The sequence below is a fragment of the Dipodomys merriami genome, unplaced genomic scaffold, assembly GCF_024711535.1.
Source record: "Dipodomys merriami isolate MVZ:Mamm:240054 unplaced genomic scaffold, mDipMer1.0.p SCAF_163, whole genome shotgun sequence".
Classification (NCBI taxonomy): Eukaryota; Metazoa; Chordata; class Mammalia; order Rodentia; family Heteromyidae; genus Dipodomys; species Dipodomys merriami.
Window position 1 is genome coordinate 2579182 of NW_027202971.1, and position 17365 is coordinate 2596546.

Consider the following 17365-nt stretch of genomic DNA (forward strand, 5'->3'; position numbering starts at 1 on the left):
TTTCAGGTGGGGTCTTGTGTTTTCCCAGGCCGGCCTCGGACTACGATCCTCCCACGGGCGGCTGCTGCCGGGGGGAGCCGCCTCTGCCGGTCGCGCCGCTCCCCGCCGGCAGCAGGACCCCTGGGTGCCTTTTCCCCGGGGACCAGGCGGGGTCTGGCTCACCTGCGGGCAGCGTGGAGAACTCCACAAAGGCCTCTTTCTTCTCCCTCTGCTCCAGAGGCAGCTGCCAGGGCATCTGGTGGGGCTTGGCCAGGACCCGCACCTTGTAGGCCACGTTGGGCCTGAGGTTGAAGAGCTGGTACTTGTACCTGGCCGCCCGGACGATGTCCAGCTCCTCCTCGTCGAGGAAGATGACGTGGCTGTAGTTGCTGTTGGTGGGCAGCCAGGAGAGCTGGGCGGAGATCTGCGTGATGTTGTCCACGCGCAGCTGCGAGGGGGCCACCACCACGTCCTTGCCCACCAGCAGGGTGCACTGCAGCTCGTCCGAGCGCCCCCTGCTGGTCACGCACTGCACCGAGATGCGGTAGGTGCAGGTGGCCGTGTTCAGCTTCTCGATGAGGGCCTTGGTCCTGCCGCCCAGGGTGAGGCTCAGGCGGGGCTCCTTGTCCACCAGCACACTGTAGCTGCTCACGGTGCCCCAGCCGGGCGGCACGGCCGGCGGCTCCCAGCCCACAATGACGCTTTTGGCCAGCTGCTTGATGAGGGTGATTTTTCTGGGGTAAGGCACGGTGTCTTCTCCGATGTCGTCGATGCTCACGTCCAGCGTCCCCCCGACGTTGTCGGTGATGGCCGGGCCCACCAGGGTCGGGGAGTGGAGGGTGAGGGTGTGCCCGTCCTCCAGGCCGAGGCCCGCATGGTTGATGATGTTCTGGTCCTGCTCACTTCCCAGAGTCCCCGCCAGCCGCGACTCATTATCCTGGATGAAGTCCACGAAGTTGGAGGGCACCAGGCCCCTCTGCCCATCCAGCAGCTCTCCTGTCAGGGGCAAAGGCCGGCATCAGCCCACCCTCACCCCCAGGCCCCTGAGTCCCAGAGAAGGGGTCCGGGCCACGGCTCACAGGGTCCCGGGGCAGGCTGGGGCCCCGGCGGTGAGCCTGTGCCCGCCCCAGGAAGGGCAGAGCAGCGGCTCGGCGTGGACGACGCACACTCACCGCCGGAAAGGCAACGGTGGACTTCGGGCCACACACCGGCCCAAAAGGTGGAGGACACCCAGCACCCCACCTGAACTAGTGCAGGTGACAGGACAGAGAAGGATGGGGAGACCTGCAGGCAGACCCCAGCAGTGACCCCAGCAGTGACCACCAGCAGACCCCAGCAGTGACCACCAGCAGACCCCAGCAGTGACCACCAGCAGACCCCAGCAGTGACCACCAGCAGACCCCAGCAGTGACGGCCAGCAGACCCCAGCAGTGACCACCAGCAGACCCCAGCAGTGACCACCAGCAGACCCCAGCAGTGACCACCAGCAGACCCCAGCAGTTGACCACCAGCAGACCCCAGCAGTGATGGCCAGCAGTGACGGCCAGCAGTGACGGCCAGCAGACCCCAGCAGTGACCCCAGCAGTTGACCACCAGCAGACCCCAGCAGTGACCACCAGCAGTGACGGCCAGCAGACCCCAGCAGTGACCCCAGCAGTGACCACCAGCACAGCCCAGCAGTGACCGCCAGCAGTGACCCCAGCAGTGACCCCAGCAGTGACCCCAGCAGTGACCACCAGCACAGCCCAGCAGTGACCACCAGCACAGCCCAGCAGTGACCCCAGCAGTGACCACCAGCAGACCCCAGCAGTGACGGCCAGCAGACCCCAGCAGTGATGGCCAGCAGACCCCAGCAGTGACCACCAGCACAGCCCAGCAGTGACCACCAGCACAGCCCAGCAGTGACCACCAGCACAGCCCAGCAGTGACCACCAGCACAGCCCAGCAGTGACCACCAGCACAGCCCAGCAGTGATGGCCAGCAGACCCCAGCAGTGATGGCCAGCAGACCCCAGCAGTGACCACCAGCACAGCCCAGCAGTGACCCCAGCAGTGACCACCAGCAGACCCCAGCAGTGACGGCCAGCAGACCCCAGCAGTGATGGCCAGCAGACCCCAGCAGTGACCACCAGCACAGCCCAGCAGTGACCACCAGCACAGCCCAGCAGTGACCACCAGCACAGCCCAGCAGTGACCACCAGCACAGCCCAGCAGTGACCACCAGCACAGCCCAGCAGTGATGGCCAGCAGACCCCAGCAGTGATGGCCAGCAGACCCCAGCAGTGACGGCCAGCAGACCCCAGCAGTGACCACCAGCAGACCCCAGCAGTGACGGCCAGCAGACCCCAGCAGTGACGGCCAGCAGACCCCAGCAGTGACCACCAGCACAGCCCAGCAGTGACCCCAGCAGTGACCACCAGCACAGCCCAGCAGTGACCCCAGCAGTGACCACCAGCACAGCCCAGCAGTGACCCCAGCAGTGACCACCAGCACAGCCCAGCAGTGACAGCCAGCACAGCCCAGCAGTGATGGCCAGCAGACCCCAACCGTGATGGCCAGCATAGCCCAGCAGTGACCACCAGCAGACCCCAGCAGTGACCACCAGCAGACCCCAGCAGTGACCACCAGCAGACCCCAGCAGTGACGGCCAGCAGACCCCAGCAGTGACCACCAGCAGACCCCAGCAGTGACCACCAGCAGACCCCAGCAGTGACGGCCAGCAGACCCCAGCAGGGACGGCCAGCAGACCCCAGCAGGGACGGCCAGCAGACCCCAGCAGTGACGGCCAGCAGACCCCAGCAGTGACCACCAGCAGACCCCAGCAGTGACCACCAGCAGACCCCAGCAGTGATGGCCAGCAGACCCCAGCAGTGACGGCCAGCAGACCCCAGCAGTGACCACCAGCACAGTCCCCCGCAGGGGCCCAGAGCTGCTCTTGCAACGGCCAAGCCCTGTCCCTGACAAGAAGGGCCCAGAAGGGATTTCTTGGGGGTGGACAGGGAAAAGCGAGCAGGAGCACAATCAGCCCCAGTATCGGGGCTTCCACGGGAAGTCTCACCCGCCACCCTGACAGATATGCACGTGTATATACCAGGGGAGTTTCCGTCTGTACGCAAAGGTACAGACTTTCTTGTCTGCAGCCCTTAAACAGTACAGTGTAACTACGACTTACCCGCCAATTACACTGGATTGGTTGTAACGCTGTGTTTGCTGTAACGCATAAGGCGCCACAGTGTGGCTACTACGGTGGCACGGGCAGTGCATCAGTCACAGCTCAGAATGTGCGCTGGTGCGAGGTTACGCAGGTGCCATGCAGACACTGCACCGTTTTATGCAGGGAACTCGAACCTCGTGGGTTCAGTCTCCCAGAGGTCCTAGACCTCCCACACACCCCCACCCGGCTGGGTCCCAAGGGACAGCGGGAGCGAGGGTCCCGGCCACAGGTGGGCCCCAGCTGCTGGGCAGCTGGGCTGAGATGAGCCCTGCAGAGACACCCCCCCCCCGCCCGCCTGCCGAGTGCCAGGGGTCACCTGAGTTAGAGAACACAGAGGGACTCCGAAAACTCTGAGGAGTGGGAGGGGCAGGGCGCAGGGTGGGGCAGGGGGTGGCTCAGGGGCCCGGGAGGGGTCGCAGGGGTGGGGCAGGGGGTGGCTCAGGGGCCCGGGAGGGGTCCCGGGGTCAGACACACTGGTCGGCTGGACAGACCGGCCAGCCTTGCCACCGGCAGCCACAAACCCACAGAGACCTTCGTAGAAGCCATCTTCATCCATGTCTCCGTACACATAGAGGTATTTTCCCGCCGTGAGGGGCAGCTCGGCTTCGGGGTTTTCATTGGGTCCATCGAAGGGGTTGTAGCTGAGGATGGAACACAGCTCTCTCAGGAGCGGCCGCAGACGGGTGCTGCTCCCCACCCAGCCCCAGCAGCCGGCTGGCCTGGCACAAAGCTCACAACTGTCCCCCAAAACTATAAACTCGAGACAGCCAGGGCTGGTGACTCCTCTGCATGGACACCCGGGCCTCCCCGGAGGGCTCCTACTCTGGCAGACGGTCACTGCGGTGAGCTGTCCACCCAGAGCCCTCCACCACCCCCCTGCCCCCACGGTGAGATGTCCACCCAGAGCCCTCCACCCCCCCCCCGCGGTGAGCTGTCCACCCAGAGCCCTCCACCCCCCATCCCTGCGGTGAGCTGTCCACCCAGAGCCCTCCACCACCACCACCCCCCGCCCCCACGGTGAGCTGTCCACCCAGAGCCCTCCACCCCCCCTCCCGCATCAACAGTGAACTGCCCGCCCAGAGCCCTCCGTCCCCCTGTACCCCCATGCGGGCCGGTCCACGCCCCAGCCCTGTGCCCCTGTGCAGGCCACGCCCCAGCCCTGTGCCTCCCTGCGGGCCGGTCCACGCCCCAGCCCTGTGCCTCCGTCATTCTCAATGGCCTGGCTGGAGCGCCATCTTCTTGTGGCCCCAGAGAAGCCCGCTGGGCTCAGGCGCTGGACCTTCCAGCCCCATGACCTGCTCTGCCCCGGCGCCCCTGTGCCCGTGCCTGCGCCCGGGCCCGAGCTGGGCGCTCAGGACCACAGACAGCACCTCAGCACCTCCCCGGGCACCCTACCTGTAGCGGGCCACGCAGAGGTGCACCTTCCCCGAGAATCTCTGCTTTGAGGTATTGGAGTTCCGTTCATTATCCATCTGTTGGAGACAACGCGTGTTTGTGGGCTGCCACAGCCCATGGATCCTCCCTCAGGCTCCCCGGGGCTTGGGGAAAGCAGATCCCCCATCTCAGAACCCCCCGGAGATGGGAGGCCCACATCCTGGGGTCACAGAGGCGTTGTCCCGCGCAGCCCTGGTCACGCAGAGTGACACTTGTAAGGAGTTCAGGAGGAGGCCAGGGGTGGGGACCCTCCACAAAGTCACCCAGACACTGCCAGGCCAGGCTGTCTGGAGAAGACAGCAGTGAGCCGCATCGCTGCCCACCTTCGGCCCGCCCCGCGGCTCCTGAGGTGACAGAGGCCGGCATGGGCAGCCTCTGCCCACCTCCCAGGCCTCGGCTCCCACGCCAGCTCCTCATGGATGCGGTGGGACCCAGATATTGGGAAGCCCCCTCCCCGTTCCCCACACCAGGACAGGAGGCCTGATCTGTCCTCGGGACCTTCAACGGAGCCTCACTTTCTAATGCCGACGGGTGCAGCGCATCACCACCAGATAGGGCACTGCCTGCCCGCAGGGGCTCCCCGCACAGACACCGTAGGACTCTGGGAATGAATGGCAGCAGGGAGGAGGGAGGGGGAGGGGGGAGGAGGGAGGAGGGGAGGGGGGAGGAGGTAGGACGGAGGACGGAGGGAGGAGGGAGGAGGGAGGAGGGAGGTGGGAGGAGGGAGGAGGGGAGGAGGGAGGAGGAGGAGGGAGGAGGGAGGAGGGAGGGGGAGGAGGGAGGAGGAGGAGGGAGGAGGAGGAGGGAGGAGGGAGGAGGAGGAGGGAGGAGAGAGGAGGGAGGAGAGAGGAGGGAGGAGAGAGGAGGGAGGAGGGAGGAGGGAGGAGGGAGGGGGAGGAGGGAGGAGGAGGAGGGAGGAGGAGGAGGGAGGAGGGAGGAGGAGGAGGGAGGAGAGAGGAGGGAGGAGAGAGGAGGGAGGAGAGAGGAGGGAGGAGGGAGGAGGGAGGAGGGAGGGGGAGGAGGGAGGAGGAGGAGGGAGGAGGAGGAGGGAGGAGGGAGGAGGGAGGGGGAGGAGGGAGGAGGAGAGAGGAGGGAGGCGGGGCAGGAAGGACAGGTGAGCGGTCCCCGTGCTCCCGAAGCAGAGCGCACCTCAGCCAGAGGCCCCGCCCTGCAAGACTCACTTCGGACTCAATTCTGCATCTTGGGCTGCTGGCTGGAGGCAGGAAGGTAGGCTTGGCACACGGAGGCTCCGGCTTGTCCCTGGACAACGGAATATAGTCCCCTGTCACAGCACAGCGTCCCTCGGAGCCCTCCAGACTGCTCCTCTCTGTTTAAACACCAACAGTGATGGTCATGATGATGATCGGCCTGCGGCCCACAGCCTCTGCACAAGCTCTCCTGCTGCTGCTGGGGAGGGGGCAGCGCAGGATGCACTCAGGCCCCACAGCCAGGACAAGATCTCCGTCCCAGCACGGTGGCCCGGGCTGCCCCTCCCTGCCAGCCAAGCCAGGGTGAGGGCAGGTGCTTAGGGCTCAGTCCTGACCTCTGGGGAGAACTTCCCAAAATGTCACTGCGCCACTAGGTGTGGCCTGGGAGGGAGGGGAAAAGCCCCAGCAGAGACGGCTCACAGAGCCAGGGTCAAAGGCCAGGGGGCCACACAGGAGTGGCCAGCAGAGACTCGGGCCAGGCTCTCCCTCAGTTTCCCCCTCTGTGGACCGGGCCCACAAAGAGCAGCCACCTTATGCCGCGTGTGCACGGTGACAGCCTGTGCTGGCCCCTGACCTGCCACAGCGCCCCGAACGCAGGGGGCTGCTGCCACGCAGGCCCCACCGCCCAGCCCCGGGGCCCCCGGTTCACCTGCCCACCGCCAGCCAGCTGGGGAGTCCCCGGTTCACCTGCCCACCGCCCAGCCCCGGGGCCCCCGGTTCACCTGCCCACCGCCACCCAGCCGGGGAGTCCGTACCAACCTTTACCCAGGGAGGTCGCTAATCCATTCATGAACTTGGGGAAAGGCTTTCCAGGGGCCAGGGAGGCGTCGAGGAGGGACACCAGGCCGCCGCCCAGCAGGTCGGTCCTGCCCGCGTGCTGCCGGAACCGGTCCAGCTCCCGAGAGAGCAGGTGGAACTGCTCACTCTGGGTCCTGCATTTCTCTTCCAGCTCTCGAACTTTGGACTGCACAGCAAAGAAGATGGGGTCAGCGGGGGCCTCGGGGGAGGGGGTGTGCATGGATGAGCACACATGAGCTCGTGTGAGCATGCATGTGCATGTGTGCTCGTGTGAGCGTGGATGTGCATGTGTGTGCTTGCGTGAGTGTGGGTGTACACACATGGGCTTGTGTGAGCATGGATGTGCATGTGTGTAGCGTGTTGGTGCATATGTGTGCTGCATTGCCTTGTGTGTCTATGCACATGTGTGTGCTGTTTCCAGTCCGATATGCATGTTGTGTGCAACTGCATGCCTGTGAATGTATGTGAGTGGCATGTGTGACACACACCTGCATGTGTTTTGTGAGTGTGGGTGAACATGTGTAGTGTGCCCGTGCATGTAGGTGTTGTGTGTCTATGAACACGTGTGTGCCATGTGCATCTGCCATGCATATATCTACCAGTGTGCACACGTGTGCCTGTGCTGTGTGTGCACGTGTGAGGGGGTGTGCATGGGGAGCCAGGCTCTGCTCAGCACCGCCGTGGGGCAGCGTCCGATCTCAGGTTCCAGGCAGCCCGGCTGAGGACCTGCAGGTGCCGAGGACGGCAGCAGTCTCTGGCTCAGCCGGCCTGGCTCCGAGGGCTCCGTGTGCCGCCCGGCTCTGTGTGGTTGGCACGCTCTGCCTTGGCTGCCTGGGATCTGGAGTGTGAGGCTGGGGCAGGGCGCTGACTGGGGAGCAGCTCAGCTGCCAGCCCAGCATGCGATGCTCTCGCACAGCACACACCCCTGGCATCACAGCCCCCCAAGAACACCGCTCCTGAACAATACAGGGTTAGCAACATGGCTGCCATTTGCCATCCGATACCCAGGGGGCCGGGAAGGGAACACACACAGGAGAAGGCCGGGCCAGCAAGCTCCCTCCTCGGGCATGGCAGCCGTGCCCAGCCCTGGCCGGGCTTGGAAGACCTCTCTGCCTTCCAGGCCCTGCGTGGCTGCGGTCCCACACAGGCTTGGTGAGTGAGGCGCTCCCCCCCCCATTCCCTCCGGGACACGAGTTCTGGCACTCGTCAGCGTAGGTGGCCGAGGATGGGCATCGAGGACCCCTCTGCCTCCTCAGCACACCCCGCCTGCTCCGCTAGCTCCCAATCCCTGCTTCCTGTCTGTCCAACACACGAAGCTTCCGGCCTCTGCTTCCTGGCCACGGGCATCCTCCACACCAGGTACGCAGTCAGTGCTCAGAAATTGCTTGTTGAGTTGATGTGTGGACGCGGTGCCCAGCGTGCCAGCTCCTGACCGGCGGTGGCTGGCTCAGCCTCCTGCCCCAGGACTGTCCCCGCCCCGTGGCTGGAAAACCCTGTCCGTCTCTCCAACAACACATCGGCGCCGGGTCTTGTCGGCACCAGCGCCCGTGTCTGGTCCGCACTCAGTTGCTGCTCACTTCCACGTAGGTGTGTGGGACCCAAGGGCAGGGCTGTGAGCCAGGCTGATGTCCTGGTCCAGGGCTCAGCAGTGGCCGCCCTGTGTCCTTCCTCCTCGCTGCTCCCCCGTCCTCATGCTCCTGCCCCCTCTCCCCCGCCCGCTTGTCTTCTCTTCCTCCCCCCTCTCCACCGCAGACATTAAATGCCTCAGCTACTTTGTCCAGAATGAAGTGCTATTTATGTCTGAGATCATGGGCTTCTAAAAATAACCTTAAAAGTCCCAAGTCTATAATTAATTTCTTCAATTCATTAAAAAAATCAGCAGGATTCTTCTTTTAAAAAGCTGAATGAGCCGAGCCAAGGTAGCGGACTCCATTGAGAAGGGCGCAGAAGCAGCCCTCGGGGCTGGGGAGCGGGGCAGGCGGGCGAGGGCGCGGGGATCCACGTGCAGACTCCCTCCGGGTCACCGGACCCCGCCGACGCAGGGACCCTGGTGCCCTGAGGACAGAGCTAGGAGCCCTCCAGGGCAGGCAAGGTCCTTGGCTGGGAACAACAGGCAAACAGGCGCGGACAGGAGGGCGGCCAGGCAGCCCGGGCTCAGCTGAGTTCTTCAGGGGGCTGCGGGGCCGGAGGCTCCTGGGGGCAGGGCCGGTCGCCCGGATGCGGTCACCTCGCAGAGGCAAGCCCGTCCTTCCTGCACACAGCGGCTGTGTCTGGAACGTGGCCTTGTGCCCACAAGAGCGGCGGCCGGGGTTGGGTGGTGTGCGTGCCCTGCAGATTCCCGAGGCTGTAGCCGCCCAGCCCCGGCCTAGCAAGACGTGCAACCGGAGAGGTCTGAGTGTTGGAACCGGTAGTCCCCAGCACGACAGCCCCGGCAGAGTGGGGGCCAGAGGCCGCCGGGCCGGGCCGCGCCGCACCGCGGGGCTGGGCTCCACAGACGGCCGAGGCCTGCCAGTCGGGGTGGCCGGAGTCCAGGCGAGGCGAGGGATGGAGACGCCAGCATCCCCGACAAAGCTCACATGCTCAAGACACACAGCTGGCCGCCCTTGAGAGGACAGGCACAGGACGGTCAGGGCCAGGCCCAGGGCGGGGTCTTACTCGGCACGAAGTCCAGATCTTGACCTGGAGGGATTGGACCCCGAGGCCCCTCCCGGGACTCTGATCCTTGCATGGTGTGTTCTCCGGAGCCTTTGCTTCATCCGATCCTTGCATGGTGTGTTCTCCGGAAGCCTTTGCTTCATCCGTATCTGTCCTGATTCACCAGGTCCTGTGCCGTGAGCAGTGGCGGAGCCTCCAGCCCCCCAGCTCCACACCAAGAGTCTGAGAGCTGCAACTTGTCACACGGGCAAATCAGCAGATCTGGCTGTGGCTGGCTGTCCAGGACCTGGGCCACTCAGGGCGGCGGGAGCCGGGCTGCGTACTTCCCATCACCTGCAGGGCCCCTCTTACAGGAGACCCGGGGAGAACAGCAGCCCTGCTTTGGTCCCCAGCCGGCATGTTTAAATGGCTACACAAGTTTCAGGAATCAAAGCAGTATGGAGTCCCAGCTTGGGGAGGAGGAGGAGGGTGGGGACCTGGCCTGTGTGTGCGCGCGCACACGTGTGTGTGTGTGCACATGTGTGCATGCGTGTATGTGTGCCTCGCAGAAAGCAGCCACCTGTGTTGGGGGAGGGCAGGGTGCCTGAGCCCCGGCCACGCAGTGACAGATGGTTCATCATCAGCAAAAGCTCTATAATTGGAACAAACATCAGAGACTCGCAAATGTGAACGTGGGTATTTATAGAGACTCGGGAAAATAGCCAACAACACGTCGTGCCCGCTATTCCCCTACTCACAGGAGGGTCATGTGCAGTGTTGTGTCCAGCCAGGCCAGTTTGAGGGTCCACGGGGACACCTGCTCCGGGAGAGGGGACCCAGGGTGTTGAAGAGACGGAGCACATGCCTGCAGAGGTGCGAAGGACTGGCCCCAGAAGACAGTCACGTGTCAAGGGCAAGATGCCAGGATCCACGCAAGGAGCAAGCCTGGGAGAGGCCAATCTCCCTGTCCCTGTCCCTGTCCCTGTCTCTCTCTGTGTGTCCCTAAAATATGCCTTCTCTGCAGAGACTTCTCAGTGCCCTGGAGGTGATTTACAGGCTGGCTCCGTCCTCGGGGCTGGTTAAGCCAATTCGTCCTTGGATAAATGGCTCCCACGTGTGTGCCTAGCTTGTTTAATCTGAGAAATCTGGAGTTAGCTCACAATCTCCTCTGATGTTACAGGTGGTACCCGATCCACTGCACACTGGAGCCCGCCGGGACTGGGCGTGCTCTGGAGAGCTCTCCCGGGGCTCGGCAGGCTGCAGCAGCGGCAGGTGCTCCGTGCATTTCCCTTCTGCCTTGTCCGGCCTCTGGGCCTCCCTCCATGAGCAGCCGCTGGCCTGGCAGCTCATCGGAGCCGCCTTGCTCTGTGGTAGGTGGTTTACTGTTCCCGGCCCTGGGGCTGGAGTCCGTCCAGTGTCTCGAGTGGACACTTCCTCCTCTGTTACTCCAGGAAGCCGGGCTCAGAAACATCCACGCAGCTGGGCTGCGGAGTGTGGAATGCTGAGAGATCTAACACCGCATCTCCTGGGCATCTGTGGTGGTGTCTGCAGTCAGCTGGGCGAGGGAGGGAGCTTGGGACAGGCCACACAGTCCACAGACAGCCGCCCAGCGACATGCAGCATAAGACGCAAGGCTTCGAGGCAGAACGGCTTCGTGGGACTGTGCTCCCGCAGCCTGGAGGGCAGGGCTTGACCCCCGTGCATCCGCCCGCACTCCAGAGCAGGCAGGGGGCTGGGACGTGCTGCGGCTTTGGCTGTTAAGTTCTGGACAGCTACTCTTCAGAGCACTGCTCACCCTTCACTAGCCCCGCCTCGGGGAATGCCCGCCGGGCCGGCCTGCGGGGAGCTGGCAGCCACAGCGCTACAGCCACGGCTCACCTGAGACCAGCTTCTGACAAGCTCCGGGTGACGGGCTGGCCCTGGTTCCCCCTCCAGCCAACCCCTCCGAGTTCACCACCCAGCCCGGCTGTCAGGGGCCGGGCCCTCCCGTCCCTCCCCCACAAGCCCAGACCCCTCCCCCAGGGAGGGAGCTTGTGGCCAAGGCCCGAGGTGGTGCCGACCCTGTGAGCCCCGGCTGGGTCCTGGGCCTCCCAGTTGTGCTGTTCCCCCACATCAGCCCCGCTAATTCCCTGCGGTCACCTGAGCTCACAGGCCGGCCTGAGCATGACCGCGTTAGACACGGTGCGCTGGGCCGTCCCGGGTCCCGGGAGCCGCGCTCTGCCCCGCGGCTCCCGGCTCAGAACCCAGGTCCCCACCCGGCAGGAGGCCCAGCGGGAGAGGGAGGCCACAGAGACCGCCCAGGCTCACGGCTGCCTGGGACGGGGGCACGGCACACACTAGCGCACACACGGGGAGCACATCTGAATACCTGCATGCAGTCCAGGGCATTCTGGGCGGAGAGCCGAGCAGGACCGCCACAGAGAGAGGTGCGAACAAAGAGGACACTGCTCAGAGCAGCCATGTGGCCTTCCCCAGGGCCCAAGCCAGGCCACGCGGCGCCACAGCCGCATACCCAGCTCCACCTGTGCACCGCCTCCACCCCCCCCCCCCGCTGCAGCCCGCCCAAAGGCCAGGGACAGGACAGGGCCGCACTGACCACCACAGACCCGGGGGACGGGGGAGGACAGGGCCGCACTGACCCGGGGGACGGGGGAGGACAGGGCCGCACTGACCACAGACCCGGGGGACGGGGGAGGACAGGGCCGCACTGACCACCACAGACCCGGGGGACTGGGGAGGACAGGGCCGCACTGACCCGGGGGACGGGGGAGGACAGGGCCGCACTGACCCGGGGGACGGGGGAGGACAGGGCCGCACTGACCACCACAGACCCGGGGGGACTGGGGAGGACAGGGCCGCACTGACCCGGGGGACGGGGGAGGACAGGGCCGCACTGACCACAGACCCGGGGGACGGGGGAGGACAGGGCCGCACTGACCACAGACCCGGGGGACGGGGGAGGACAGGGCCGCACTGACCACAGACCCGGGGGACGGGGGAGGACAGGGCCGCACTGACCACCACAGACCCGGGGGACGGGGGAGGACAGGGCCGCACTGACCACAGACCCGGGGGACGGGGGAGGACAGGGCCGCACTGACCACAGACCCGGGGGACGGGGGAGGACAGGGCCGCACTGACCACAGACCCGGGGGACGGGGGAGGACAGGGCCGCACTGACCACCACAGACCCGGGGGACGGGGGAGGACAGGGCCGCACTGACCCGGGGGACGGGGGAGGACAGGGCCGCACTGACCCGGGGGACGGGGGAGGACAGGGCCGCACTGACCACAGACCCGGGGGACGGGGGAAAGGGACTGGCTCCGTGTGAGGGAGAGCAGGCCACGTCCAGGGCGTGGTCTGCGGTAGGGGGCGGGGTAGCCGGGCATCTATTCTTCACACCTGCCCTGCCCTACATTCATTCGCAAAACAGACGCTTCTAAAACTCAGTGTCAGTGTCTGGATGGTAATGACAGCGGCTTCCCCAGGGAGAGTAGATTGGAAAGGCAGTGTGGGAAGGGCACACGCCAGCCACGGCGGCTCCTCTACTGGGGACAAAGGTCAGGGCAGAGGCCCAGGCAGCCTCACCCACCGCCTGGGGACTGGAAGCTTGGAGGCAGGGCTCGGGCGGTGGCTCAGCAGCGCCCCCGGGGGGTGCTGGCCGCGTAGCCCGGCCTCAGCGGTGGCCCGCGGGGGCAGCTGCTCCAGCGTGAGCAGGACTTGAAGTACAGCTGCGCCCAGCTGACCTCACAGCTCTGCCCCTCCTGCCCTCACCTCCCAAGCGGCTGACAACACCCAAGACCCAGGGACAAGAAGTGTCCCAGCCAGTGGGTGGACATGGGGGTCATTCCCTCCACGCCCAGCCTCCAGGGCTCCGAGGAAAGCAGGGAGGAGGCCGGGCCCTGGGGACAGTGCCCAGGAGGCAACCCGGGGGCATCGATTCCTAAGTTCTCCTCTCCCCGGGCCTGCAGACACCACCTCGCCAGGGGCGCCCACCTTAAAATGCGCAGCCCCGGGAATACATTCCACCTCCTCTTGGGGAAATGCTCCCCCAAGAGAGCCGTCCTCCCGGCTCTGACCCCAGCTCTGACCCCGGGAGACCCCAGCTCCACCTCTCTCTGCCTCAGTTTCCTCGTGTGTGGGATGGGGCGGCTTGATCGTGAGGACAAAATGAAGAGGCACAACAGGGACACAGAGGACGTCCTGTGGGCGCCGTTCATCATGTCTGTGTGGCCTTGTGCTCTCCCCCGGCCCCCTCCCAGCCCCCTCCCTGGCCCCCCTCCCCAGCCCCCCCTCCCCAGCCCCCCCTCCTGGCCCCCCTCCCAGCCCCCCTCCCAGCCCCCCCTCTCCGGCCCCCCTCCCCCGGCCCCCTCCCGGCCCTCCTCCCAGCCCCCTTTCTCAGCCCCCCTCCCCAGCCCCCCCTCCCTGGCCCCCTCCCAGCCCCCCCTCCCCCAGTCCCCCCTCCCCAGCCCCCCTCCCAGCCCCCTTTCTCAGCCCCCCTCCCCAGCCCCCCTCCCGGCCCCCTTTCTCAGCCCCCCCTCCCCAGCCCCCCTCCCCCGGCCCCCCTCCCCCGGCCCCCCTCCCAGCCCCCTTTCTCAGTCCCCCCTCCCCGGCTCCCCCTCCCAGCCCCCTTTCTCAGCCCCCCCTCCCCAGCCCCCCCTCCCGGCCCCCCTCCCAGCCCCCCTCCCAGCCCCCCCCTCCGGCCCCCCTCCCCCAGCCCCCTCCCGGCCCCCCTCCCAGCCCCCTTTCTCAGCCCCCCCCTCCCCAGCCCCCCCTCCCTGGCCCCCTCCCAGCCCCCCCTCCCCCAGCCCCCCCTCCCCAGCCCCCCTCCCAGCCCCCTTTCTCAGCCCCCCCTCCCCAGCCCCCCTCCCGGCCCCCTTTCTCAGCCCCCCCTCCCCAGCCCCCCTCCCCTGGCCCCCCTCCCCCGGCCCCCCTCCCAGCTCCCTCCCCAGCCCCCCTCCCCCGGCCCCCCTCCCCCGGCCCCCCTCCCAGCCCCCTTTCTCAGTCCCCCCTCCCCGGCTCCCCCTCCCAGCCCCCTTTCTCAGCCCCCCCTCCCCAGCCCCCCCTCCCCCAGCCCCCCCTCCCAGCCCCCTTTCTCAGCCCCCCCTCCCCAGCCCCCCCTCCCCCAGCCCCCCCTCCCAGCCCCCTTTCTCAGCCCCCCCCTCCCCAGCCCCCCTTCCCCCAGCCCCCCCTCCCCCAGCCCCCCCTCCCAGCCCCCTTTCTCAGCCCCCCCTCCCCAGCCCCCCTTCCCCCAGCCCCCCCTCCCCCAGCCCCCCCTCCCAGCCCCCTTTCTCAGCCCCCCCTCCCCAGCCCCCCTTCCCCCAGCCCCCCCTCCCAGCCCCCTTTCTCAGCCCCCCCTCCCCAGCCCCCCTCCCCCAGCCCCCCCTCCCAGCCCCCTTTCTCAGCCCCCCTCCCCAGCCCCCCTTCCCCCAGCCCCCCCTCCCCCAGCCCCCCCTCCCAGCCCCCTTTCTCAGCCCCCCCTCCCCAGCCCCCCTTCCCCCAGCCCCCCCTCCCAGCCCCCTTTCTCAGCCCCCCCTCCCCAGCCCCCCTCCCTGGCCCCCTCCCAGCCCCCCTCCCCCAGCCCCCCTCCCCAGCCCCCCTCCCAGCCCCCTTTCTCAGCCCCCCCTCCCAGCCCCCTTTCTCAGCGCCCCCTCCCCAGCCCCCCCTCCCCGGCCCCCAGAGGAGGCGCCTCTTGCTCACCTCTAACAGCTGCACCGCACCTTCGTGCTCCTTCTTAGCCTTAACCTGAGCCTGTTGATGGGAGAGAGGAGGGCGAGTGTGAGGGGAGGATCTGGGCAGCCAGGCTGTGCACCTGTGCTGTTCTTCTCCACTAAGCTCCTAAATCACGGGGCCCGACGGAATGGGCTTGGCTGCGCTCGGTGTGCTGCGGGGCCTGAGCACAGGCCCCGTGAGCCATCTGTGGAGGGCATTCACACGCGTCGTGGTTGGACTCCTCCTCCTCCCCGATGCCCACGCCAGCTTAGGGCGCGCGATGCGGCTCTGAGAACTCGACCCCCACAGCCCTGCTCTCCGCAGGCTCCCCGGGCCTGGGCGTGGGGGAGGGGTGGAGGGAGGCTGTCCCTGGGCCCCAACTCCCCTCCCGGAGCTGGAACGCAGCACCGAGTCCCAGCCCTCACAATCCTACAGGCCTGGCCTGTGAGCCCTGAATTCCCGAGCCCTCTCTCCAACAGGAGAAGCTGCATACAATATATAGCTCCTGGCTCTCAGTGTTTGGCTCATGGGGCAGCCATTTGGCCATTTGCACGATGGGGCAGACAAGACCAGGTTGCAGGGTCCCGTGTGCACCCCATGCTAAGCTGAGCACCCCCCTAAATCAGCCTCACGAACCTTCTTAGTGGTTTTGGGGTTGCTGAGAGGAGACTGGACACAGCTCCCTGAACTTTACCACTCGAGCCACACTGCTACCCCATGCCTCCAGTTCCGAAAGATGAAGAGCCATGAAAATACTGAGCTCTACAGTCAGGTAGGGCAGTGTACACCTATAATCCCTGTGCCTGGAGGGCTGAGACCAGCCTGAACTACATACCGAGACTGTCTCAAAAAGAAAACCAGAAGGGAACCAAGAAGGAGCATGCGTTCTGAGGAGACACTCTCATCCAGGACTCTCAGAGAATAATGAGTGCTGGACGCGGAGAGACCGCAGATGAGCAAGGAACATTATCTCAGCAGCTTCGGCTTCCCGCTCGCAAGATTGTGTGTGGGTGGGGAGGAGGGAAGCGCTTGGCTCGGAGAGGCTGGAAGCAAACTAGCCTGAGATTTCCACATTCCCTTCTTTCATTCACACCCGCTCCATTCTCACACACTTCCAAAGAGGGCTTCGGAGCGGGGCTACCGTGGACCACCAGGAATTGTACCATTCTTGAGTTCCACTAAGCACTGACTGCCAAACATGGCTCCTTTCAAAGCAAAAGCAACACGAGCAATAATAAAGAACAAAATGGGAAGAAGAAAAAAGACGAACAGCCGGGGAACATACAGGGACTATATATAAATAATTCTGCCATCTACCCGGCTGCGTCTGAGAGCTCTCAGCTGCCAGGATTAAAATCAACAGAGCCCCCGGCAGCCTGGCGAGGCGAGACTGGCAGGAGAGACTTCGCTTCCGGCTCCGGATGAGAATCGGGGGTTTGGCTTTTTGTTTTTTGTTTTTTCTCTTTTTTCGCACGCTACCTCCAAGCTGGGCCATTTGGGCCAGCAGAAGAGCTGGCTAAATTTAAGTTAAAAATTGGCAGGGCTGGATTCTTGCAAAGTGTCAGCAGCCACTCAAGCGAGGCTTCGGGAGCCAGTGTGTGAACGCATGGTCTCCCGGGGATGGAGTCACAGCCCCCACGGATGCCCGTGCTCCTCCCGACGCCAGAGACGCCTGACACGGACCCACGGTTAGACCTGGGACAGCCCTCAGCCAGGCAACGGTCTGCAAAGACACACACACACGAGGCGGCAGCTGTCCCTTGGGGCGTGAGTGTTTTGGGGTGATGGCTGTGGTCAGACCAGATCAGAGCAAGGCCCTCTGAGTGGCGTTAGATCCACGAGCCCCACAGAAGGACTGATGAGAACTGCGGGCCCTCAAGCAGGGGCCCTGGCTCGGTCCTCTGCAGGGCAGGCCAGCCCAGACATAGAGTGAGGCCCCACATTCAAAACAACCCACACGGCCACGCACGCATCCGGTGGTGGGGCACCCGCCCGGCGGGCGCCGGGACCAGAGCTCCCTGGCCCATGCCGCCAAAACACACACAAACACTTGGGCGAGGTCACTGCTCCCTTGACAGCGCTCCGCCCAGTGCTCTGCGCTCAGGGAGGGAAGAGCAGACACCCAGCCGGTGCCGGGCCCACACACACGCCATGGTGGTGCCCGCTTCTCCGGGCTCGCTTGGCCCCAGCTGCTCAGAGGAGAGGCTGAGTCTCACAGAAGAGGGTGCCGAGCAAGGCCGGCTTCGGGGTGAGCTGAAGTGTGCACAGTCCTGTGCTCCTGCACGGAGACAGGACAGGAGCCGACCAGACACTGAATCCCTGGGCCAGCAGCAGGATCGGCGGGGGAATGGGGGGGGGCTGCATGGGGGGGGCACCACGAAGCATC

General features: G+C 65.9%; 1 protein-coding gene across 7 annotated transcripts in view; it reads right to left on the reverse strand.

Moving 5' to 3' along the window:
• Nucleotides 1-17365, reverse strand: part of Rimbp2 (RIMS binding protein 2) — a 60220-nt gene that overhangs the window by 27063 nt on the left and 15792 nt on the right. For all 7 annotated transcript variants that reach the window (XM_070024904.1, XM_070024906.1, XM_070024901.1 and 4 more), the window contains exons 5-10: nucleotides 14968-15018; nucleotides 6594-6798; nucleotides 5808-5953; nucleotides 4588-4664; nucleotides 3724-3833; nucleotides 163-975 (exon numbers count right to left, since the gene is read on the reverse strand). In XM_070024904.1, the coding sequence (XP_069881005.1) occupies nucleotides 163-975; nucleotides 3724-3833; nucleotides 4588-4664; nucleotides 5808-5953; nucleotides 6594-6798; nucleotides 14968-15018 (1402 nt within the window). The remainder of the gene's footprint in view (nucleotides 1-162; nucleotides 976-3723; nucleotides 3834-4587; nucleotides 4665-5807; nucleotides 5954-6593; nucleotides 6799-14967; nucleotides 15019-17365) is intronic.